This window comes from Chrysochloris asiatica, unplaced genomic scaffold (genome assembly GCF_000296735.1).
Source record: "Chrysochloris asiatica unplaced genomic scaffold, ChrAsi1.0 scaffold00271, whole genome shotgun sequence".
NCBI lineage: Eukaryota > Metazoa > Chordata > Mammalia > Afrosoricida > Chrysochloridae > Chrysochloris > Chrysochloris asiatica.
The window spans coordinates 2,481,469-2,506,618 of record NW_006408789.1 but is presented as its reverse complement, the minus strand read 5'-3'; the positions used below and the strand labels follow the sequence as shown (position 1 = coordinate 2,506,618).

Below are 25,150 nucleotides of genomic sequence, written 5' to 3'. Positions count from 1 at the left end.
CGTGGAGTCAGTTCTGACTCATAGCGACCCTGTACAGGGTTTCCGAGGCTGTAAGTCTTTACAGGAGTAGAAAGCCTCATCTTTCTCCCACGGAACAGCTGGTAGTTTTGAACTGCTGACCATGAGATTAGCAGCTTGATTTGTAACCACTATGTTATTTAGTACTTAGTAATCTGTCCTGTCCTGATGTGGCGCTGTGGGTTAATGCACCAGACTGCAAAGCCATTTGAACTGCAAGGTCGGCAGTTCAAGCTCACCAGCTGCTCCTTGGAAACCCTATACAGGGTCGCTATGGGTCAGAATTGACTCTATGGCACTTAACAACAACAATCTATTTATTTAGAACCCTAATTCTCTGCTCTCCCGTCTTCTTAACCCCGCCTCTCTCAGTATGAGGGTGATCAACTCTATGGCCATGGGTTTGTTGTTTGGTGATAGAAAGCATGACGTCAGTATCCTACTATCTAAATAGAATATAATTAAGATAGAAAATACGCTACCAAAAATATAAAGATGTTACCCAGGATATAGACACGTACGTTTTCATTTCTAACCCATGCTATGTTATTTGTGATTATCTACTCACTTTGGCTAGCTGGATGAATGAATGTGAAACATCTTGAAATGCACGTAGAAACTGATGAGCATGCCCTGTCAAGTCTAATGAGCCTTATTATGTCACTGTGAACACAGGTCAATAATGCAAACATGATCATAATCCTGTGCAGAGCTCTTGTCATTCCGTTTCCTTGTTAGTCGGCCTCTGGGCTCCTAGATTGGTTAGAGTTTTGGTGGGTAACAATGCTTTTCTGTTAGGGTCCTATTTGTTGTTGTTGTTGTTGTTAGGTGCCATCGAGTCGGTACTGACCGACAGTGACATTATGCACAGCAGAACTAAACACTGCCTGATACTGGGCCAACCTCACTACTGTTACTATGCTTGAGTCCATCAATGCTGCCACTTGGCCAATCCATCTCTTCCTCTTTTCCTCTGAGCCTCCACCTTACCAAACATGATATCCCTCTCCAGCAACTGCTCCCTCCTGACTATATATCCAAAGTATGAGAGACAAAGTTTGGCCATCTTAGCCTCTAAGGAGCACTCTGGCTGCACTTCGTCCAACTCAGATCTGTTGGTTCTTTTGGCAGCCCATGGCACTTTCAATATTCTCCTCCAACACTATAACTCAAAAACATCAATTTTTCTGCAGTCTTCCTTTTTCAAGCAAAGATGTCAGCTTGAGGACTGAGGTGCGCCTGACCCAAGCTATGGTATTTTCAATAACCTCATATGCATGCGAAAGCTGGACAGTGAATAAGGAAGACCGTAGGATCCTATGGTGCTCCGTAATTCTCATGCTCAGTACTGTATTTCCATCCTCATGTATTTGGGGCTGCATGTTGCCTTCTATTTTGCTTTGTGGTCTTGCATTTTATGTTAAAATGCTCTACTCATCCTTGGTAGAATCCATCTTCTTGATGTGACTGTCTTTTTCCTCATGAGAGAGAACTTTAGTACTTAGTTACATTCATTTGTATCTGACCAGCCTCATGTAAGTTGATCTTAAACCTCTAATTAACAAGCTTCAATTATACTCATACCTATATGTTTGTATATATGTATATGTTGTTGTTATTGCTAAGTGCAATTGAGTCTGTTCTGACCCATAGCAACACTGTATCAGGTTTCCAAAGAGCAGCTGGTGAGCTTGAATCAGAGACCTTGTGGTTCAAACCAATATTGCAGTCTAGTGCATTAACCCACAGCACCACACCAGAACTCCATGTCACTGCAGGATCAGCACTAGACTGAATTACAAGGTTGGCAGTTCAAACCTCCCAGCTGCTCCTTGGAAACCCTGTATAGGGTCTCTGTGAGTCGGAACCAACTTAATGGCATGTAACAATAACAGCAACATATATGTATGTGTATATATGACCATACACATATATGTGAAAGGTTATTTCCATGTTTTTCAGAATAAAAATTCAAAGTTTTAAAATTCAAAATTTCTTCCAGTTCATTATTAACTTAAGTTCTAAAATTCTGATAGTTGTTTTCTTTCTTGTACAAATCTAACTTTATGTCTTAAGTGTATGTGATCATTTTAATGAGTCATATTTATGAACAACAGGCTTAGCTAAGATCTTTTTGTGATGTCCTTTCATACGTTTTTGGTCATCATGGGTAATATTTATTTTATCAATGCATGAATGGTATTTTATAAGCTTGTGCATATTCCTTGAAAATAGAAAAAGGACCGAAGAAAGAAAAAGAAAGAGGAAGAGACAGAAAAAATGAAATTGTATTGTTCTTAAGAATTATATTTTTTCCCAGTTCAGGTTAATACATATGTAGGATTTTTTATTTGTTTGTTTTTTACTAGAAAAGCATCAGGACCATAGTATTTCTGCTGAAACATTCAGAGGTCTACTTTTAATTCAAACATAGCAAGAAGATTAGCATGACTAGTAATGCTTTTTATTTGCATTCCACCAGTCCATTTATATTAGATGGGAAACATTTGGTGTAACAGCTTCATTAAAAGTAAATTTCAGCACTTAGGTAAATTGTTATCTTCTCAGAGAGAGGTACTGTTTCTTTCGGGAATTAAGCATCTACATTGTAATTTCTAAGACGCTATGTGATATTAACAACCACTTTAAATTTCCCATTACACATGTTAAGCCTGTCTGTTGCTTCCCTCCTCAGAATGATCTGAAGGTACTATTCACATCACTGGCTGACACCAAGTACATCACTCTCCAGAAGCTGGCGAATGTGTTTGAACAGCCTGTAGCAGAACAAATAGAGGTAATTACAGTTACATTTTCCTGAAAATGGGAAGAGCAAATGCCTAGAGTAGAATAGCTTTGTGATGAAATTTGAAATACTCTATGAAAGATTAGTTGCTTACCATGTGGTAGTTTTCTGTGTGTCATTTGTGTTGCTTTAAAGTCCTGGATTTGGGTAACTGTGGTGGGATAGGTTAACTTCTCAGAGCACTAAGATATGTCAGACTGGCGAGGGAGGGAGAGAAGATCTGTGGACATTCAGAAGAGGACGATTGGATGCAGCAGTGATAGGGTCAGGGAAGAGAAATTTCAGCAGGACAGAGATTGGGAGGAAGTAAAGAGAACAGCAGAAACAAAGGGCTCTTTTTGAAAAAAACTAGAGCAGTTAGTGGAGAAAAAAAAAAAAAGTAAACCGATCTAACTAGACTTACAATATATGAAGATTGTCGTGGTGGTGTCTATGTGCTGTGGAGTCAGTTCAAACTCATAGCAACCCTGTATAGGGTTCCAAGGCTATAAATCTTTATGGGAGCAAAAAGTCTCATCTTTCTTGGGTGAAATGGCTGGTAGTTTTGAACTGCTGACCGTGAGGTTAGCAGCCCAACTTGTAACCACTACACTACCAGAGCTCCTTCGAAGAGAAATCCTGGTGTGGCATCACTGTAGGATAAGCACTGGACTGTTAACCACAGGCCAGCTGTTCAAACACACTAGCAGCTCTTCGGAAACCCTATACAGGGTCACTTTGAATCAGAACTTACTTGACAGCATTAAACAACAATTATTGAAGAGAAATAAGACATTGATAAATGTGTGGACTTTTTTGTGAATAACCTGCCTGACTTAAAAAAACACCACCTTGATCAGCGATGTTAATTTCTTGCCTTGGATTTGTAATGTGAAATGAAGGATCTATATGATCACAAATGGCAACTGAGCCCTGTTGTGGTGCTTCACGATAATGTGCTAGACCACAAGGTCAGTGTGCACTGCAAGGTTGGTGGTTCAAACCCACCAGCCATTCCTGGGAAAACCTATACAGGGTTGCTGTGGGTCAGAACCAGCACTTAACAACACCATGGAGGTTGGGGTGGAATTAGCACATTCATTACATGCTTTCCACTCATTCAAAGAAATAATCTAATAGTTTATTTCTTGATCTGTGGTATTTCCTTTATTTACGTTGCTATAGTTGTGTTAAGTGCTGTTGAGTTGATTCTGACCCATAGCGACCCTGTATAGGGTTTCTGAGAAGCGGCTGGTGAGTTTGAACTGCCGACCTAGCAGTCAAGTGCTTATCCCACAGCAGCACCCCATAGACCTTGAGTTGATGCTGTAAACTGCTGATAGTCCAATCACACAAATATCCACACCTCTTCCCTGTGGGCTCTTTTTTGTCTCCCTTCTCTCTCTCTCCCTTTCGCTTGCCCTCTTTTTCATTTGCTATAATTGATTCCAACTTAATTGCCACCTGGTGTTGCCTTGGCAATCCTGTGTTGAGCCTCCTGTACTTTTTAAAATTAAATTTTACTTTATCAAATTAATAAGCGAAGGCACTTATCTAAAGTGACGGCATTTTTCTGGACTATAATCTTCTTTGCTTTAAAACATTATCCTTCATTCTCCCAGTTCTTTGAAGTTCAAAAAGTCAAATAGTGCCAAAACATCTGGAGCAAAACTAAATTGCTTCCTGCTCTGCCTGTCCTCCTTCAAGCAGCTCCCTTCCCTTTGTACTTTCAGCTAATTTCCCCAATATCACTGACAGACTCTAGATTTCTAAACACTGTGTATATTTATTTTTCACTTTATCCATTTTAGACCTGCCCTATTGATTTTCTGTTATGGTAAAGGGGTTTAATCCTCTTACACCATCCTTCTGTTTTGTCTCTCTCATCCTCCCAATATACTTGATGGTACTTTTAGTTAAATTCATTTTTGTTATCACCACCACATGTCTGTCAGTCTGTCGTACTGTGGTGGCTTGTGAGTTGCTGTGATTCTGGAATTTATGCCACCGGTATTTTAAATACCAGCAGGGTCACCCATGATGGACAGGTTTCAGATGAGCTTCCAGTCAAGACAGACTAGGAAGAAGGGGTGACAAACTACTTCCGAATATTTGGTCACTGAAAACTTTATGAATAGCAGAGAAACACTGTCAGTTATGAGCCCCTCAGGTTGGAAGGCACTCAAAATGTGACTGGGGAAGAGCTGCCTCCTCAAAGTAGGGTTGACCATGAGAAGGATATCATGTTTGGTGAGGTGGAGGGTCAGGGAAAAAAAGAAAGACCCCCATCGAGATGGATTGGCAAAGTGGCAGCATCAATGGGCTCAAGCATGGCAACAATTGTGAGGTTGGACCAAGACTGGGCAGTGTTTTCGTTCTGTTGTGCGTAGGGTGGCCATGAGTCGGTACCAACTTGATGGCACCTAACAACAATATTTGTTGCCTACAGTCTTATGCCTGTGTTACATAGTGTGCTATAAAACACTATGATTTTCCCCCTTTTTATTTTTTCACAAAGTTAAAAATTGCTCTGTATGTTTGTGATGCTTAAATTTTTTTTGTACCTATTTCGAATTCTTCTTGCCACATCTAAAACTTCCCCTCTAGTACTCTCCGTGAAGCCACACCACATTAGATAATCTGCCAGCTTCACTCATTGTTTTACAAACGTGTTCTTTCTAACCCCAGGATTGCTCACTGCTCTCTGTCCTCCTGAGACTTCCTTGTACCAACAACACTCTTTATGATCAGTTTTGTTTTTCTCCTGAGCAGAATTCCTTGTTTCCTGGATACCATGTTTGCATCTTTCTTGGGAGAGTAAAGAATGATCACAGTCCAGTAGCTTTCTTTTGTTTAAAAAGGCAACAGTAATCATTTAAAAAGAAAGAAAGAAAGGCAACAATAACAGAAAACCTGGGCTCCTTGATGGTGCAAAAGATTAAGCACTGACAGGTTTGAACCCCTACATCCCACCTCCAAGAAGCACCTCAAAAGACTTGCTTTGAAAAACCCTATGTAACATGCATGGGCATGTCATCAGAACTCAGAATAGACTCAGTGGCAGCGAATCGCAGCAGCAGAGGGCACATGACAATGCTCCTCAGTGTCTCTTGAGTCTGGACCAGACCTTTGCCCCGGAAGCACAGTCATCTTCTTGGAATCCCTCTTTACCACCATTCTGAGGATTTCTCCCATTTTCTCCCCACGTCAAATCTTCTCTTTCCTGAGTCCCATGTCTTTATTAGATTGCTTCCTTATTTTGCTAGAGCACAAGAGCACATTGTTACTAAAAAAGCATGCATGATAGGCCTTTTTTTTTTTTTGAGACCTACCATGTCTAAAAATGTGTTTTTACAATGCGACAAGCTTGGCTCAGAATAGAATTCTTGGTTGGAAATCAGTTTCTTTCACAGTTTTGAGTTGTCTGCCCATTGCTTTCTAACTTTTAGTGTTGATGGGAGAAAGATGAGGCTTTCTGTTCCTCCAGTCTTGGAAACTCTGTACAGGGTCACTGTGAGTCAGAACTGACTCATCGACTCTTAACAACAGCAAGAGTGTTGGCTTGAGAAATCGGTAATCATTCTAATTCCCAATGGTGTTGTGTTGGTAAGTGCCATCAAACCTGTTTGAACTCATAGTGACCTTGTAGGGTTTCTGAGGAGTGGCTGCTGGGTTTGAACGTCTTACCTTGTGGTATAAACCAACCTTGCAGTCCTGCAGTGCCACGCCATTCTGAAATTTTACAATAATAAGCCTTTGAGAGAGTCTGTTTTTGCCTTTTGTGCTGAAAGCTTCAATAGCCCTTTTAATTTGATAACTCATAGTTTTTCTTTCTGGGAAACTTGATGATTTATTTTACACTTCTTTCCCTCCATTTAATTGTCTCTCTTCCTGGTTTAGATGTTGAATGTTCTGGTCCTCTCCTCTTGTTGTCTTTAGCTCTACTTCCTGAGAGTTTGCCTCACTTTCAACTTCAAACCCTTCTCCTGCGTTTATGTCTTCTCTTGTGTGTTTAATTTACAAGAACTCTTTTTGATTCTCTAAATTATCCCCTTTTTTTAAAAAAAAAAACAAAACCCCTTTTTATTGTGAGTTGGGTGAAGGGTTACAGAGCAGATCAGTTTTGCGTTCAACAATTCAGACACATTTTGTTTCATGTCATTGTGTGCCCTCCTCACAATGTAACATCCGTTATCTAACTTTCTTCCTGTGTTTCCTGTTTCCATTCCTTCTTCTGAGCTTTATCCTTGGTTGATTAGTGTGCATACCTGCCTGTATTATTGTTCCCATTAGAGGACTGTCTAGTTTTTAGCTGAACATCGAGCCATGGAGGTGCGTTCAGTTCCATACCTGAAGGATGGCTGAGGACCACTGTCTCAGGAATCCTGCTGTTCTCCATCTGACCAGTAAACCTGGACTTTGGAATGTGGAATGTGGGTCCACATTTTTCTCCCACTCTGTCCAGAGCAGTTGGTGGTGGTATCCAGGCACCATCCGTCTAGTTCTAGTCTCAGAGGTGTGGAAACTAATGTTCCTGTGGGCCAATGGCTTCCATGCATCACGACTTTCTTCACTCTTGGAGTGACCTTTTTTGGTGGTGTCCTTTCCTTGTTAATGAGTACATTAATGTTTTGTAATCTCTCTGAAGATATTCAGAATCATTTTTGGCAAAGTTTTATTTTTCCTGTAGAATGTTTTTCTCCATGTTGCTTTTTCTTGTTTCCTTATTTATATCGGATATAATAGAGGTGTTTCTCAGCTATACAGAAATGCTTTGTTGTCTACTCGTATTTAGAACTGGGGGATTAACAAAAAAGCTGAATGTGAACTTTGTGTATGGATGGGGTTTGACAACTTAGGACTTGTAGTGAAGGGTGCTCTCTCTGCCTGGGACATTTACTGGAGAATCCTTGTATCTAATGTTTAGGTATTTTCTGTGTGAAGGGCAAAGGTCTGGCATTCAGCATTCAGTGGTATTGGATCAATTCATTCCTCTGTTTTCAGTCAAGTCCTCAAGCCCACAACTGTGGCTGTTGCTACTCAGTCCAAAGATGATTTTAACTTCTCCGTAAAATAACTTCTGATTTTTCCCAGGGAAGGGAAGATGAAGTATAGGGCAAGAAGGGAGGTTTAGAGACCTAAGGACTTTTCAACAGCTTCTCAATAGCCTTTCTTCTTCCACCCCATCCCCTGATCCAGTGGTCTGAAAGTTCTTGATCCTATGAAGTGTGACTGCCCTGTAAACACAGGGTTAAGCTCTAGCAGCTTTCTAAAATCGATTCATATGAACGCTGGTTTCCAGATTCCAAAGTTTTGTTGCTGTTGTCTTCCTTCCATTTTCTTGTCCTGGTAGATTTATAGTAGCGGAAAACACATACAAAAATGAGCACTCTCAGCTGTGGTTGGAGGGGAGTTTCAGGAGAAAGGAAATTGGATGCGTAAGTTTCTTCTGCCATCTGGAGCCCACACACTTTCATCCCCTCAAGCGCAACTGAGGTCACTCTCGACCCAAAGCCAGCATCACTTGTGGCTTCCATCTCCAAACTCCTTCAAAAGGGATGCTTTTCATCATCAAGTTCAGCATGCACTTAATTCTGCTCATCCTTGTTTTGTTTGCCTCTGTTTACCTGGTTTCCTAACCACATCATAAGCCCTTTGGAGACCAGGATGAGACCTTGCTCTGCTTCCACAGCCCCCTCACTGGGTAGAGTGGGGCTTAGCTCTAGTAGATGTGTTAATACTCATTGATAGATGATTTTTCACAATGAGTAAGTATTCCCTAATCATACTTAGTGGTGCTGTAGGATAAGCACTGGACTGCTAACTGCAAGGTCGGTGGCTTAAAGCCACTAGCTGTTCCTCGTAAACCCTATATAGGGCCGCTAAGAGTTGGCAACAACTTGACGGCTCTCAACAACAATAGCAACCACATTCTAGTATATTTTTCTGTTGCCTTGTTGAAACTGTCTCTGAAGACACTCACATCTTCTTTATGGGAAACCAGAGCATGATCACCTAGAAAACGCCTTTTCCTAGTTGTATTCTGCGCCATGCTACATTTTCAGATGTTGCAATTCACGAATTCCCGTATTTGTTTGAGAAAATCATTGTTCTCTCAAGCCACTAGTTCTCAGCTGCCTCTTTACCGTTAGATCATTGATCTCTGCTTTATGGTAAAGTGTTTCCATTCTTTCCTGCTGAACCGAAGAGCATGGCTTACAGATTTTATTAAAATGAGTCTGTTCCTGTGACTGAGAATGCTTTACATGGAGGGAAGAGGAACAAATGAAATGACAAAGCTATCAAATTTTTCAGAGAAAATTGTTCTGGGTGTTCTAATGATGTGTCATAAAATTTGCTTAGGCATTACAACAGGCCGAAGAGGGGCTGAAGGAATTGGATGCAGGAATCATTGCATTAAAGAAGCGAGGTGACAAGCTGCAGGTTGAACAGCCTTCCCTCCAAGAACTCTCCAAACTCCAGGTATCATTTTCAACCAACAGTGTGCAGCTTGAGTGGCATTTCCTAATTTGAAGTCAAGAAGAAATTGCTTTCTCTGTTTTCTTGGTTTTCTCTGTAGAATTCATGTCATTTCGCTCTGCACCTTTCTTCCAAGTATCCCTTAGAACAGGTTCTGAAACTTTTACCATATTTAGTGCCAAAAAATGAATTGTATTTTTATGCTTTGAAGATTTACCTTTTCCTGACATTTTGTTCATTACTATTCTGGTAGCTAACCATGGAGATAAGGAGCTCTGGTAGCATAGTGGTTACGAGTCGGGCTGCGAACCGCAAGGCCAGCAGTTCGAAACTACCAGCTGCTCCGTGGGAGAAAGATGAGGTGTTCTGCTCCCGTAAAGATCTACAGCCTCAGAAACCCTGTATAGGGTCGCTATGGATCGGAACCGACTCCACAGCACTTAATAACAACAACAAGCATGGAGATATGGTTGTAGTAGATGATTTTCTAGTCTAGAAAATAGAATAATTATGGATCCTACCTAGAAAAGTAAAAAGAGAGCTATCTTCCAGGTTTTGTACAATCCCTCATAAAAAAAAATGTTCTAAGAAAAAAATTCTAAGCTAATAATTTTTAGACAGTGGTTTTTATAAGGTATTCAAAAACTATAGTTGACCTTTTATATATGTTTGAATGGACAAACAGTATTGTATGAATTCCAGACCAGCAACTACAACAAAAATTAAATGTAGAAGTTAGCTGAAATTTCACAGATGTCCCCACATTTTTCCTTAGTGGATATTTACACTTGGGGTACACTTTTCTAGATCTGATACTAGGCAGGGATCCAATATTTGGATGAGAGGAAGATGCTGAGATATTGTTTTAGGAAAAGTTAGTATCGGATAGGCAACACAGATACATTAAGAAAAAATATGTATAGTGACAAATGCGTGCACACACACACAAAAAAACATTTTTTTCTCTTACTGAAGAACCATTAAAAGAGTAGTATGAATTTAGGAGTGTGGATGGCTTAAGTAGTTTGTGATTGGTTACTTGGTATAACACCATAAGGTCACCAGTTCAAACCCACCAGTTAATGCACAGAAACCTATAAATGGTCGCTATGAGTCAGAACCAGCTCAATGACACTTAAGAACAACTAACCTTTCAACATGTTGGCAGTTAAAACCCACCCAGTGGCCCCACAGAAGAAAGACCTGGAGAATCCCATAAAGATTACCACCAAGAAAACCCTAGGGAGCAATTCTGCTCACCATGAGTTGACAATGACTTGCGAGCAGCCATCAACAACAGTAACAGTACAAGCCCAGTACAGATTTTTGAGAAAATAAGCTTTTCTTTTGTGAAAATCAGCTAGTTCTTAGAAACAAAAGAACATTTTCATTTTAACTGTACCATTCCTTTATGTGACACTTCATGCTGCATTGAGCCCCCTGCTCTGCTCCCATCAGGTACTTCTTAAATGTTTTCCCAGCAGTACTTTGGCTGAAGGTGTCAGGGTTAAAAGTCACAGTTATAAACAGTCATTAAAGTTGAACTTCTCCAGATTGAACCATCTTGACCTGCTGCAACCCAATATGATGCATTAATCAGATCCTTATGCCTCAAATAAATTTTGTGTTTCATGCATCATCATCTCCTAAAATGTCTTTCCAGTTAAAATAATTATTTACTCACCACATTTGGCAAAAACAGTGCCTTTTTCAGCCTACAAATCTCTTCCTACTCACATTAAACTCCTCTTTTTTTGAATAATAGTCCAAGGTCTGATTATTGTTAAACAGACAAAACTGTAGGGATGTTCAGTTCAATTGTGGTGGAATTATATAAACTTTGATTGTCGTTGTTAAGTGCCATCGAGTCGGTTCCGACTCATAGTGAACTTTGATAGTATTCTGCAGATTTCAATGGCATGATCTTGGCACATCTCTCTCAGCCACATGGACAGCTTTTCAACATCCTAACCCCACATCTCATCGTAAATTGTCAACACCCTGAGTCAGACAGTTGTTAAATCTCCCTCCTGTGCTATTTCTGGGCAACAATTTGGCAGATCCTTTGGAATATTAGAATGTTAAGCTTATCTTTTAAAAAGATGTTTTCAAAGTAAAGACACCTGTGAGAGACCAGCAGCTCAGGTAGGCCGCCAACCAAAGGAGCATCTTGAGTTTGTCGAGGCACTGGGCCAGTTCCATGCTTTGAGGGAGGTGCCAGACCCAGGCTCAGAGTGAGTGTTGCTGTCCTTGTTTCCCAGGACATGTATGATGAACTGATGGTGACCATCGGCTCCCGGCGCAGTGGACTGAACCAGAATCTGGCACTCAAGAGTCAGTATGAGAGGGCCCTTCAGGATCTGGCTGACCTGCTGGAAACTGGACGAGAAAAGATGGCAGGAGACCAGAAAATCATCGTGTCTTCCAAAGAGGAAGTCCAACAACTACTTAACAAGCACAAGGTAAAAAAATAAAAACGGAGTAGACTTGTGAATACATATCAGCATGTTCTCACTCGCTGGTGTATATTTTAAAAAGTGGTGCTGGAGCATAAACACTGGGCAGCTAACCCCAAGGTGGGCAGTTCAAACCCACCAGTCACTCCTTGGAAACCCTACACAGGGTCACTAAGAGTCAGATCCCACTTGACAGACACACAACATCAACAACAATATCCCTTTATCTTTTGTAAACTTGTACATGTCACTCTTGAAAATGGTCAGTTAAAGTATCTTCAAACCCACAAGCATTCAATAGCACAGAGAAATTGTAAGGGGGCTTTTCTGTCATTTGGTAATTTTCATCATTACTTATCATTTGAACCATCTGTTCCTTACTATGATTAGCCAGGCTTTCTCCTTTCAAAAGCTACAGTCAAGGAAATGCAGTAACTTGTGTCGAAGAAGCCCAGTTCTGTACTGAAATTTGCAGTTTCCTCTGTGTCTTTGTACCCGTCTGTTCATGGAGTGCTGGGCGTTGCCTGTGTTCTCAGTTGTCCCAGCCAGGGCCTTCTCTCCCTGTTGTCCGTGTCACTGTGTCTGTCGCAGCATCAGTCATTTGTCCTCAAGCACATACCCTTTGGAGTTGTGGTTGGTGTTGGAGTCTCTCTGGGCAGTGTCTTGCAGCACAGTCACACCTGGACAGGTTCATGGTGCTCGCTACGACGCCACCCAGCTCAGGCCGGACACAATTGCTTGCTAAAGAGATACTGATGTAACACACAGACAGTCACTCTTGAATTACTACTAGCAGTGGTTCTGGAACGCGCAGTTTTCCTTCCAGGAACCCAACCTCCCAGACTATGGGAATTTCCTAGAGGAAAACTGGAAAACTTGAATACAATTGGGTTAGCGATGGCTATCCATATTCTGCCATTATGTCAATCTCTGGTGGCGTATAAAGGTGAACTTAAAAAAAAAGTACTTCATGTTGTGTTTTTTCCCTCAGAGGTTTTTTTCCAAAACTGACGACTTTATGGTTTATTAAAAAAAGCCTTATCATTTGGCTTTGGAAACGTTGCTTTCAAGTTCACAGCTGGTTTTCCTCAAGTCTTCAAGCATAGCTATAAAAGATCATTCTGAGTTACCCCAGAGGGGAGACTGGGATCAATGAACATAAATAACAAGGAAATAAACTCAGACAAGAAGAACTCTTAGAGGAGCAGGCTGCCACTGAAAAGATATCAGTGTTGGACATGAGAAATCCTGTGAGTCTGTCAGCTGAAGAAGGGGCTGAAATGAAACTCAGCTTGGGCTGAATGTTGGGCTAGAGGACCAACCACCGTATTTAAGATTCTGTGATACAATAATTCTCAGTTAACAACAGTCCAAATGCTGACCAGATCATTTTTCTCAGAGAGCAACCTGTCGTGTAGTCGGGATCACAAATACAACCACACTAAGACCACCCCAGCTGCTGTCGAGTTGACCCCAATGCATGGTGAGCCTGTGTGTGTCAGAGTAGAACTGGGCTCTGCTCTATAGGGTTACCACTATCTGGTTTTACAGAAATTGATCGCCAGGTCTTTCTTCAGAGCTGTCTTTGGTTGGACGTGGACCTCCAACCTGCTGCTGAGCAGTCAAGTATGTTGACTCTCTGCACCACTGAGGAACTCCACAGCCACACAAATCCAATGAAAAAGCTGAAAGGCTTGTCACCTTTGAGTTGATTCTGATCCTTACCAACCCAATAAGACAGAGTGGGACTGCCCCGTAAGATTTCCCAGACTCTCAGTCTAGGGAAGGAGACCTCATAGCACAATAAGTAAACATTCAGCTGCTAAAGGAAAGAGCACACCCTGCACTGCTCTGTGGGAGAAAGATGTGTCCTGCATTCTGCTTCCGTAAAGATTTATAGCCTTGGAAATCCGTCAGAGCACTTCTACTCTGTCCAGCGGTCACTAGGAGTCAAGAGCAGTGGGTGGGAATCTTGGTAGGAGCAGACTACCACATCTTCCTCCCACGGAGCGATCAATGGGTTCAAACCACAGACCTTTGGGTTAACAGCCAAGTACTTAACCATCTGAGTCATCACGGCTCCTTTCACCACACTGCAGTTGTTGTTGTTGTTGTTAAGTGCTGTCAAGTCATTGCCCACTCATGGTGACCCTGTGTAGGGTTTCCCAGGAGCAGCTGGTGAGTTTGAACCATGTTCTGCCTCTACTTCCTGACCGTGAGGGTGTTACTAAGCTGGGTGACTCCCTTGCCTCATGGATAAGAAGGCGAACAGAAGTGCCCACTGTATAGACCCATCACTAGGATGTAACGAATCAGTCAGGAGGCAGTGTCTAGAGCATGCTCAGTCCATGGTAAGTACACAATTGACGCTAAATGCCCTGTCCTTCCGTTCTTTCCATGGTACTGCTCATGGGAAAAACGCTAGCCTCGTCCTCTGGGGTCTTTCACAAGTAAAAAGTAACATTTCAGGAACATCTGTGGGGTTACCCAAGGACTGCAGTTCTGCTGTGGGTAGGCCAATAGGAGGGACACTAATAACAGTACCTATTGGTCCATGCCCAGAGGACTTAGCAGTGAGAAATCAGCACAGAGAATGCCCAGAAGAAGAGTCACTGAATGTGTCAAATGACATTTCAAGAGGAGAAGATGAGCAGAGGCCCGAGGTGGGGCAAAGGGGGCTGATGTGGACAAGGGATGAGGGGGGCCAGTGTGTATGTGGTGGAAACCGAGTTGGAAAAGTAAAGCAGGCCAGGTGTTTAAGAAGCAGTGGAGATTTTCAGCAACTGGTAACTGGTGAAAAGCTTTGTTTTGGGGACAGGGTGTCTGTGGCACAGAAGAAGTGTAGGGCACACTTGAGTGGGGAGATTGTTGTTGTATTAAGTGCTATCAAGTCAGTTCTGACTCATAGTGACTCTTGTATAGGGTTTCTGAGGAGCAGCTGGTAGGTTTGAACTGACGACCTTGTGGTTCACAGTCCAGTGCTGACCCTATAGCACCACACCAGGAGTACTGATCTTCATGTTGTTATTGTTAAAGTGCTGTTGAGTTGGTTCTGACTCATAGCAACTCTCTATAGGGTTTCTAAGGAGCTGCCAACCTTGTAGTTCAAACGGACCTTGTGGTCCAGTGCTTTATATCCCCCAGTGCCACACCAGGACTTCATGGAAGAGGCTCATCAGGAGACTGGAGCCCCCTTCTCTGCAGGCAGTGTTGAGCTCCTGGGATGAGGTAGAGGCGAATGGGAATGGAATAGAATGGCTCCTATCTTAGCTGGGTTTTGTCAGCGTTGACACTTGAAGCACTTTTAACCATGAGGTGGTAGATAAATGAGTCACTGACCTCTTTCTATTTGAAAACTTGCAGGAATACTTTCAAGGCCTGGAATCTCATATGATCTTGACTGAAACCCTCTTCAGAAAGATAATCAGCTTTGCGGGCCTGAAGGAAACTCAGTTCCACGCAGAAGTGATGGCTCAGGCATCTGCTGTGCTGAAACGGGCTCACAAGAGGGGCGTGGAACTGGAGTACGTCCTAGAGGTGAGAGACTTCTGATGTGGCATCCACCCTACCATGGGCACTGTCCTGCACAGCGGATTGTGAGGAGGAGGATGTGTTTACTCATGTGGCTTGCCTCTTATCAGTGTGAAGCTGGCTGCTCCCTGCCCCACAGAGCTGAGTTCTTCCTGAAGTTCCCTTTGTACCCACACAATTCATGCTGTGTCTAGATGTATGCTACACCTTTGTGCAAGTCAGATCCATCAATACTGACTTCCGGTGGTGCAGTGAGAGGCTTTGAGTTGATATTCAGACTGGTAACTTAATACAGAGTGTGAACAGTATAGAACTATATCCCTGGATCTGGATAGAAGGCAGCTGCTCTTAGAATAGACCTGTCACTAGGGTCCCTCAGCCAAAGGCCAGCCCCCCGGGTCCGTGTGTTTGTATGCTGCAAGTTGAAAATGAAGGATTCAGATAATATTAGAGAAAGAATTCCGAACTTGAGGTTGATAAATCTGGATTCAGATTTAGGAACTATTGTTGTTGTTAAATGCAGTCAGGTCGGTTCCGGCTCATAGTGACCCTGCACTGGGTTTCTGAGGAGCAGCTTGTGAGCTGAACCATTGACCTTGCAGTTCAAACTGACTTTGCATCCAGTGCATTCATCCCGCAGTGCCACACAGGACTCCCTTTAGGAACAATTTGTGATGATTTCATCTTGGTGACTGCTGTTAACTTACGGTCTGACCTGTCACAAAAGGAAATTGTGAAAATCCGTTTTTCCCTTTATTCACTTTCTCATCTTGCCACACTTTTACTCACTCAGCATCTACCAAACTGCCTCTAGTTTGCCAGGCAAACCAAAGTCCTGGTGTGGCACGCTGTAGGGTAAGCGTTGGACTGCTAACCTTCGAGTCAGTGGTTCAAACCTATCAGCCGTTCCTCATACACCCTATAGTGGCCAACTCAATAGCATTTGACAATATCACTATATAAGGCACAGGTAACCCGAATACCAGTATGGCCATGACCCTGTCCTTAGAAATCACATTGCCTAGTGTGTTGACTGAGTGTGTCATGAATACTCAGAATACAGTATGGAAAGTTTGTAGAGAAGGAAACAGTCTACCGTATGCTAAGTCTGTGCATAACATCTGGATCATGAGCGTGAAAGATGTTGTGTATGGCAAAAGCACACACTCGAGAACAGGGTTAGCCTATGGGTCAAATGTGGCCCACTCCCTGGTTTTGAAAATAAAGTATTAATGGAACCTATAAAGGTTTATGGAGTCCTGGTGTGGTGCTGTGTGTTAATGCACTGGACTGTAACTGCAGGATCAGTGGTTCAAGCTCACCAGCCTCTCCTCGGAAACCCTATATAGGGTCGCCATGAGTCGGTGTCTACTCGACAGCACTTAATAACAACAAACGACAGCATAAAGGTTTATCATTAGATGCACTGTCTACGGCTGCTTTCACATGACACTGGAGGAGTGAAATCGTTCCAGCAGAGACACTGTGGCCACAAAGCGGAAAGTATTCATAGTCTGACCTGTTTATTTTGGCTTCAGCTCCAACTTCAGCACAAGGCTGTAGCCTTGAATGTGTGGGAGGGCTCAGAAGATGCATACTGGTAAATTCTCGAAGCCTGTGTCAGTCTCCAAAACCCTAATACCAAATGCACCGCCGTCCAGCCGATTCTGACTCTTAGTAACCCAGGGCGGGGTTTCCAACACTGTAAATCTTTACAGGAGCAGACAACCTCATCTTTCTCCTGTGGAGCAACTGGTGGGCTAGAACCGCCAAACTTGTGGTTAGCAGCCCAGTGGCTCCTTTGTGTAGTCTTTTCCTCAGTATGGTGATGATGGTTATGTGCCGTGGAGTCGGTTTCTACTCATAGCTACGACTCTGTACAGGGTTTCCGAGACTGTACATCTTTACGGGAGCAGAAAGTCTCATCTTTCTCCCATGGAACAGCTGGTAGTTTTGAACTGCTGACCTTGTGGTTAGCAGCCTGATTCATAACCACTACACTACCAGAGCTCCTGTATACTTGCCATAAACTTTTCCTGTTTTATCATTCTTGTTTTCCTCTCCTCTTTCTTTCCTCCCCTTGCTGACATTACCAGCCCTACCAAGTTTGCCTAAAGGTCATATTTACATTTTTCTAAGTCCTTTCTTCCATGGGTCGATAATATCATAACTAGCTAACCCATCAAATCCCTCAGCCATGCCATCCCCAATGCACTGTGATTATGTAGAGAATTTCTCTTTGACACTTGAAACCTTTGAAGAATGTCTGCTCTTCCTTGCGGTCAGTGCCCTGGCTAGGTTGTTGGTGATGATATCCCTGTATCTTCACCGTAACCTCTATGATAGTGATGTGACTGTCTGTTTCAGACAACCTTGAAGTTCAGAGCCATTTCTTGCCAAGACACATGATTAAATGGTGGCAGAATTAGGGATCAAAACCTAGTCTGTCAGATTCCATGGCCTGAAATGTGCGTTTCTCAATGAGACCCGCTCAAAGGACTCCTTTAATCATAGCTCAGCAACGTGCCTGGGCACACCTTCTGCCTCTCTTGGCTTTTCTTTTCTGCCCAGGGCACTAGCACTTTCTAGGATACCATGCAGCTTACTGGTCTTTTGTGTTTATTGTTCACTGTGCATCTCTTCTCTCTAGACTCTAAGTTCCACAAAGGTAACGATGTTGGGATTCTTTGGTACTCGTGATTTACTTTTTAAATAAGTTTTTATTGTGAGTTGAGTGATAGTTTACTTGGGAGAACATCGATTTACACTCATCGTTTCATTGCAGTGACTACAATCTCTGTGCATCATCATTCAAGTCTATGCCTTCTCTTTCTTTCTTTCTCTCTCTTTTTTTTTTTTTTGGATGTACACAGAAACAACCAAAGGGCACATTCTGCAAGCCTGCTTCCTGGCTCCCAGCATACAGCCTTTCTCTTTACATGAGTCTAGAATCCTCAGCTGCTCCCTCTCTCTATGTCCTCATCTCTGCCCCCATTTCTGGATAGGGTCCCACATTCTGCTTGTGCTCTTCTCCCTTGATGGTCCTAGGGTCCTTTGTTCCTGGACTATAAGATTAAGTACTCCTCTGTTTTTGTTACAAAACTTCTTCCTTTACAGTTGAGACAGCTGCAATTAGTCGTGATAATAATTACTCACTATTGAATCATAAGAATCCCATCCCCATCTCCTTTCACCAGACCCGTCTAAACAAAATGAAAACTATTCAGTAGTGTGTGCACATGATTTTTAAAAACCGTTTCAGGCATGCAGATAAATTGCTCAGGAAGTGCAGAGAGCTCCCATCTAGCCCTCTTCATCTGCTCACAGCTCCACTTAATCATTCATGCCTTGCGTTTGTGTGCTATATTCACTACAGTGGATCTACTATTCTTGACTAAAGTCCACAGTTGGCAGTGGGACTCACTGTTTGTGCACTGCACGGTTTGTAGGTTTTGACAAATGCTTGTGGTCATGTATCATGCAGAATAGTGTTACCAGGCAGCGATTATTGTCTATTTCACATGCTACTAAGTCTGTCGGTTCGAGATAAATACGCTGCTGGAAGCATTGGTTTGCACTGTACTGTCCTGTCATCATTCCAGCTGCACACTCAGATGATCACAGACACACACTGAAAACCTGCTGACCCTAGCGGTATTGTTAGAAAACATTGTCCAGGTGAGATGGGGGGAAAATCTGAATCTAGGAATAAGTGATTTAGGGTTTCTCCTCTTAGTAGAATATTTTCAAAGGCCTTTGTTTTCATTGACAGGATGATGTATTTACTTCTCCTGCTCCATGAAGCAAGCAAGCATGCCCATCCATCTTTTATTTAGATCCTACATCCATCAGTCCTGAGTGATAGAATAAAGCCAATGTACGGGCTTCCCCCACTATGTGAAAGTAGAGTCCCACCCCCCCAAAAAAGAAATAAACTTTTTATAAGCCAGAATGGCATAAATAAAAAACCAACCACCATTAATATATATGGAAAACTTTTAATCATTCCTAGACCCCCAAAATAACCTACAGAATCATACCAACAAAACACATAAATCCTAAAATAGCATTAATGTACAGTAAAAGAAGAAACGTCAGGATAAATACACAGAAGAAATAGCTTATGCATGGTGTGGTTGCCAGGGAAGGAGCTTGGCGATGCCACGCTCACCACTCCAAGTGCATGCTGCCTTTTGAACGATTTGCCTCAGAGCAAGCACTGAACACTAGCTTTGCTTTTCTCCCTTTTCTGTGTGAAAGTGAAAATCCCTTTCAGATGTCTTTTAGGGAGGGCAAAGAGATACTAAAATGTGTCTTTCTTAAAAGCAACGTGTCATAAAGCAAACTTTTGGAAACTGGGTGATACCTGTAGACCAGATGCCCGCTGTGTTTGGGATGTGCAGTGAATGTGATTCTATTTCATCGTCACCATGGATAAGATAGTTATAGTATCTTCCCTTTATACAACAATTTCTTCTGCATTTTAGTTATTGAAAATTGTCAACACCCCCACCAACTTAAGGATTCCTGCATATCCAACCCAGTGTGGCCTTGACTGTAAGTCCACTGGCCCCCAAGCTTCCTTGTCAGTTTACCCCCATATAGATAGTTCTTTCAAAAAGCATAGTGCTCAGGGGAGAGATTATCTCATATTTCAAAGGAAAGTGTTGGCAATGAAATTCAGAGATGTTTAGTGACACCCACGTTCAGGCGTCCTGGTGTGGCGCTGTGGGTTAATGCACTGGACCGCAAAGTCGGCAGTTCAAGCTCACCAGCCACTCCTAGGAAACTCTGTACAGGGTTGCTGGGGCTTGGAACCAACTCGACGGCACTTAACAACAACATGTTCTGGTAGCTAGGTAGCTGCAGACATCAGTGTTCTCTCACAGTGTTCTCGGGGTCACTGTTTCCTCACGTCCATCAAAGCCATCTTTGACTTCTCAAAGGAAGTCCCCAGACACAAACAGTTCCTACGAAGTTTAAAGAGAATCTATGACATGCAAACTGCACATCGGTAAGGATATTTGAGCTCACATTCTCATGTTGGATTTCTAGACATGGACGCAGCTGGAGGAAGACCACCAGGACCTCAGCAGACAGCTGGAAGTCGTGGAGAGCAGTCTCCCGAGCGTGGGCTTGGTGGAGGAGAGTGAGGACAGGCTCACTGACCGCATAGCGCTCTACCAGGTCAGCATGTTGTCAGCATGGTGGTAGAGCTACTACATTTTCAACCGTTTTAGCAGAGTCTCAACAAACTTGTGACCATGTGTTTTACTCAGTGCTTACATTTTTGTGAGTTGTTGATATTTTGGAACTCACAAATGAAGACAGATTTTGAGTACTTGTTTTATAACAAAACATTAAAAATCTTTTCTTTCTTTCTTGAATAAGAGAACTCTTTGGAAATTCAACTTCCACCAATCATTTTCCATATCTTAGGCTAATTATTGCAATAATATTGAAACAATTATCATGTGATAGTTTTTAATGTACCTTATATTACTACTCTTCCAAATAAAATAAGTAAATAAATAAAAGAGAAAAAGAAATACATACTTGGATAAAAGATCGGAGAGTGTTTAATCTTACATAGAAGCACATGGTTTAAATTTGAAAAATGATTAACACCTTGGGCAGTTGAGAAGCTATAATCTTAAGGAGAAAAATGGCACTGTACAAAATTCTAACTGAATATTCTGAATTGTTCTAGCATTTAAAATGCAGCCTCAATGAGTCCCAGCCCAAACTGTATCAGATGCTAGATGATGGCAAACGACTTCTGATGTCCATTAGCTGCTCAAATCTGGAAGGCCAGCTCAACCACCTTGGAGAACAATGGCTCAGTAATACCACCAAAGTGGCCAAGGAACTTCACAGATTGGAAACCATATTGAAACACTGGACCAGGTAATGCCAGAAGCCATTGAGCCATTCTTAGATTTGCACCAAAGAGGACTTAAATATCATTAGGTACAAGACTTGAAAAGCAGGTGTTCCTGCAAGGAACTTGCTGCATCATTTGGAAAATACAAAGCCCCAACTGGATTCTTGTACTATTGTGTAAACGTGTCATTAAAAGTAGACAGAGAAGCAGTGGACAGTGTAACTGTTTCTGTCTGGTCTGTTGTTGTTGCCCTTGTTGGGGACCCATTGAGTTGATCTCAGCTCTCAGTGACAGACAAGAACTGTGCAGAGGGCTTTCTTGGCTATGATCATTATGGCTTTCAAATGGTCAGCTCCATTCTCCTACAGAGCTCTTGGGCAGATTCAGACACCTAACCTTTTGACTAGCAGCCAGGCACTTAAGGCTATGCCACCAGGGCTCCTTGCCTATCAACTGCATGTGAAAGCATGTATTGAGAAGATCAGGACTCCTAAGAGCAACAGGAAGTAGTCAAGAAAAGTGGAGGGTTGGTGTCTACACACCAAAACACTGTTTCTATGCCATTTTTATTGCAAAGAACTTTTAGGACTATTCAATTTTTTTTTCAAAATCACTTTAATGTAAAGGAATAGGAGAAATATATTTTTTAAAGATTTCAGTTTAGAAATAATCAATGTAAAACCCAGAGAGACTGACTTAATTAAGATGTAACTGTTAAAAGAAGAGAATTTCTGAGTGTTACCCCATATGCCTCCTAAGTGTATCTTGTCTCCTGTTTTAAAATCATTGGTGTTAATGAATGGTGTGGGTTAGCAAGGATGGACTACTTAGTTAACAGACTCATTAATATCCCTACAGATATAAGAGTGAATCTGCAGCTCTAATTCACTGGTTGCAATCTGCAAAAGACAGGCTCGAATTTTGGTCCCAGCAATCTGTTACAGTCCCACAAGAACTGGAAATGGTCCGTGACCATCTGAACGCTTTCCTGGTAAGCGTCAGAACCTCAAGCGTTCAATTATGTTTTATTTTTTTAAGGTAAGTCCCTAATCTGTGTGACGGTGAAAAGACAGGCTTACTAAAAGTAACCGGTGAAGAATTTGCCAATGAGAGCTTTCTATGTGTGTTCAATTAAGAATTCAAATTCAAAATAACAGTGCTCAGCTGTTCCACATTTCCTCTTTGAAGTAAATTTTAAGTGGCAGCTTCATAGTTGGTTTTCCTTCAAGGACACATTTTAGGATATTGTATTGAGTCTCTCGACTGCATTCAGTGTAACTCCCCCTTGAGTTGGTGAAACAGTCATTTCATGCAGTAACTTTTGTCTCCTTCCTTAAGTGAAAGGTCTGGTTGTTTAATCCTGATTTGAGCATTGCTGCTTCATTTAGGAGTTTTCTAAAGAAGTGGATGCCAAGTCCTCCCTGAAATCATCCGTTTTGAGTACTGGAAATCAGCTTCTCCGATTGAAGAAAGTGGACACAGCTGCCCTGCGGTCCGAGCTGTCCCACATTGATAACCAGTGGACCGAACTGTTGACACAGATTCCTGCTGTACAGGAAAAGCTCCACCAGGTAGAGAAGGAATTGTGGGATTAGTTACTAACAATTGATTAAAACCCTATTAACTAGAAATTATGTTAATCTACTTTTGGCTCACAATTTAAATCAGCTTTACCTTGGACATTCGTCATGCTTTCTCGCTTCCTTTGAATTGCATAGTAAATAGGAGTGTTCCATGAAATCCAGCTCAGATGGCCTTTCTTTGGGTTCATGGGCTCTTTTGTCATATATCAGATGTGTGTGTATGCAAGCACGCATGTGCATATGTTGTGATCCTGATCTGTTCTTGTTTAAACTCCTACTTTCCTCATGAGCAAAATGGAAGTAATTATCCATTCCTCATAATTTGAGAGGAAGATTTAAGAGCGTAATATATTAAAAAGACCTACCATTAAACTCACCAGCTGTCCCTCAGAAACCCTATAAATGGTACTACAAATTCAATGGTACTTAACAACGACAGCAGCATCTTACCTGAAAGAGTTCTGGCAGCATGGTGGGTTAAATGTTGGACTGCTAACCAAAAGATCAGCGGTTCAAACCCACCAGCAACTCTGGGGGAAAAAGATGAGGCAGTCAGCTCCCATAAAGATTTAGTCTCAGAAACCCTAAGGAGCAGTTCTGTGTCCTCTAGGGTCTCTGTGGATCAGAAGTGAGTTGCTGGCAGTTGGCTTGGTTTCGATTTGGATGATCTTACTAACCATCAAGCAACAGGCATTCAAAAAAGTCAGCACTCCTGTTGTGTGGAAATATGAGGAACTTCAAGGAGTTCACGAAAAAATTGCATTGTTTTTCATTCAGTTTTTCAATGAACTGTTTGAAACTCCCTTGTCTGCCTCCCTCCCCTGAAGGCCTGGATACTATATCTTTCTCTCTCTTTAACATTCATCCCTTTATACAAGGAACGATGGCTGTTGTTTAGTATGTATGGTGGATCCTTTCAGATCTTCAGCTGTGCAATGCTAGAAGGCACAGACTTCTATCTCTCTCCCCTTGAGCGCTTCTTAGAAATTGATCTATAGATATATTAAATGTATACAGATACTTACTTGTAATATTATTATTGTTGTTGTTAAATGCCGTCAGTGGGTTCTGACTCATAGTGACCCTGTTCCGAGGAGTGACTGGTGATTTTGAACTGCTGACCTTACGTTTCAAAATGACCTTGAAGTCCAGTGCTTATCCTACAGCACCACACCAGGACTCCTATCCGTAATAGTATCTGCATCAATATTTAGTATATAAAGTAAGATTCAAATTTCTAAGTATATTTTCTTTAAAGACTAAGGAAATTGGCTATGGCTTCAGGAGTAAATATCGGAATGCCAAAAATCTAGAAGACGACAGCTCATAGTGTGGTGTTTTTCTTTCTTCGTTTCACATTCCTGAATCATAATACATAGAGATTTGACAAGATAATTAATAAAATACATCTGTTGAATGTTTGGTAGTGAAAGCTTCTTTTTTTCTAACGCATAAAGCTAGTTGTGAAATAAGAATAATATTTTCTTCTCACTGGTGTTTTGATTAATTAGTTAATGTTGTTACAATGTTTATAGTATTGGATATCAAATGATGACTAGCATTCAATGTTTGCCTGATATTTAATTGCAAACATCGAGTATAGGGTTACAATCCAAGAATTTTCTTGGGAGGTGTCATCTCTGTTGGTACATGAGTAGGAATTCCTGTAGGGTTTTATCCTAGCAGAAATTGGGTTTGCATTTTAATACATTTGTGATTTATTCTGTCCCTATTTGGATAGCTCCAAATGGAGAAGCTGCCTTCTCGCCATGCTATTAGTGAAGTCATGGGTTGGATTTCTCTTATGGAAAGTGTCATTCAGGAGGATGAAGAGAATATCAAGAATGCCATAGGTTACAAAGCAATTCATGAATACCTCCAGAAGTACAAGGTCAGTAAACATTATGATTTTTTAATCATTTTATTTGAAACAACCTTAAATCTTTAAGGTTTTTTTTTTAATCATTTTATTTGAAACAACCTTAAATCTTTAATCATGGATACCAGATCTTGGAGTTTATGTTCCAAACCTAGTGACTGGATGTAAGTTCAGAGACAAGAAAACTGCATCTCTTCTTGGTTGTTGAGTGTTGTCGAGTCAGTTCCAACTCATAGTGACCGTCTATAAGGAGTCCTGGTATGGCTCTGTGGGTCAGTGTGCTAGACTCCAAAGTCAGTTAGAACCGCAAAGTCAGCTGTTCAAGCTCACCAGCTGTTCCTCAGAACCCTGTACAGGGTGGCTATGGGTCGGAACCGACTCGATAGCGCTTAACTAGTAACTACTACATGGAGTCCTGGCATGGCCTGTAGGTTAATACACCAGACTTCAAAGCTATTTGAACTGCAAGGTTGGCGGTTCAGGTTCACCAGCTGCTCCTTGGAAACCCTATACAGGTTTGCTATGGGTTGGAAT

At 41.8% G+C, this 25,150-nt stretch overlaps 1 protein-coding gene across 1 annotated transcript in view; it reads left to right on the top strand.

Annotated features, from left to right (window-relative positions):
• The window catches only part of SYNE1 (spectrin repeat containing, nuclear envelope 1), a 554,350-nt gene that overhangs the window by 392,758 nt on the left and 136,442 nt on the right, over positions 1-25,150 (top strand). The window contains exons 102-110 of the mRNA XM_006874353.1: positions 2,714-2,815; positions 9,167-9,286; positions 11,545-11,745; positions 15,103-15,276; positions 20,326-20,457; positions 20,981-21,177; positions 22,013-22,145; positions 22,543-22,725; positions 24,479-24,628. Coding sequence (XP_006874415.1) covers positions 2,714-2,815; positions 9,167-9,286; positions 11,545-11,745; positions 15,103-15,276; positions 20,326-20,457; positions 20,981-21,177; positions 22,013-22,145; positions 22,543-22,725; positions 24,479-24,628 — 1,392 coding nt within the window. The remainder of the gene's footprint in view (positions 1-2,713; positions 2,816-9,166; positions 9,287-11,544; positions 11,746-15,102; positions 15,277-20,325; positions 20,458-20,980; positions 21,178-22,012; positions 22,146-22,542; positions 22,726-24,478; positions 24,629-25,150) is intronic.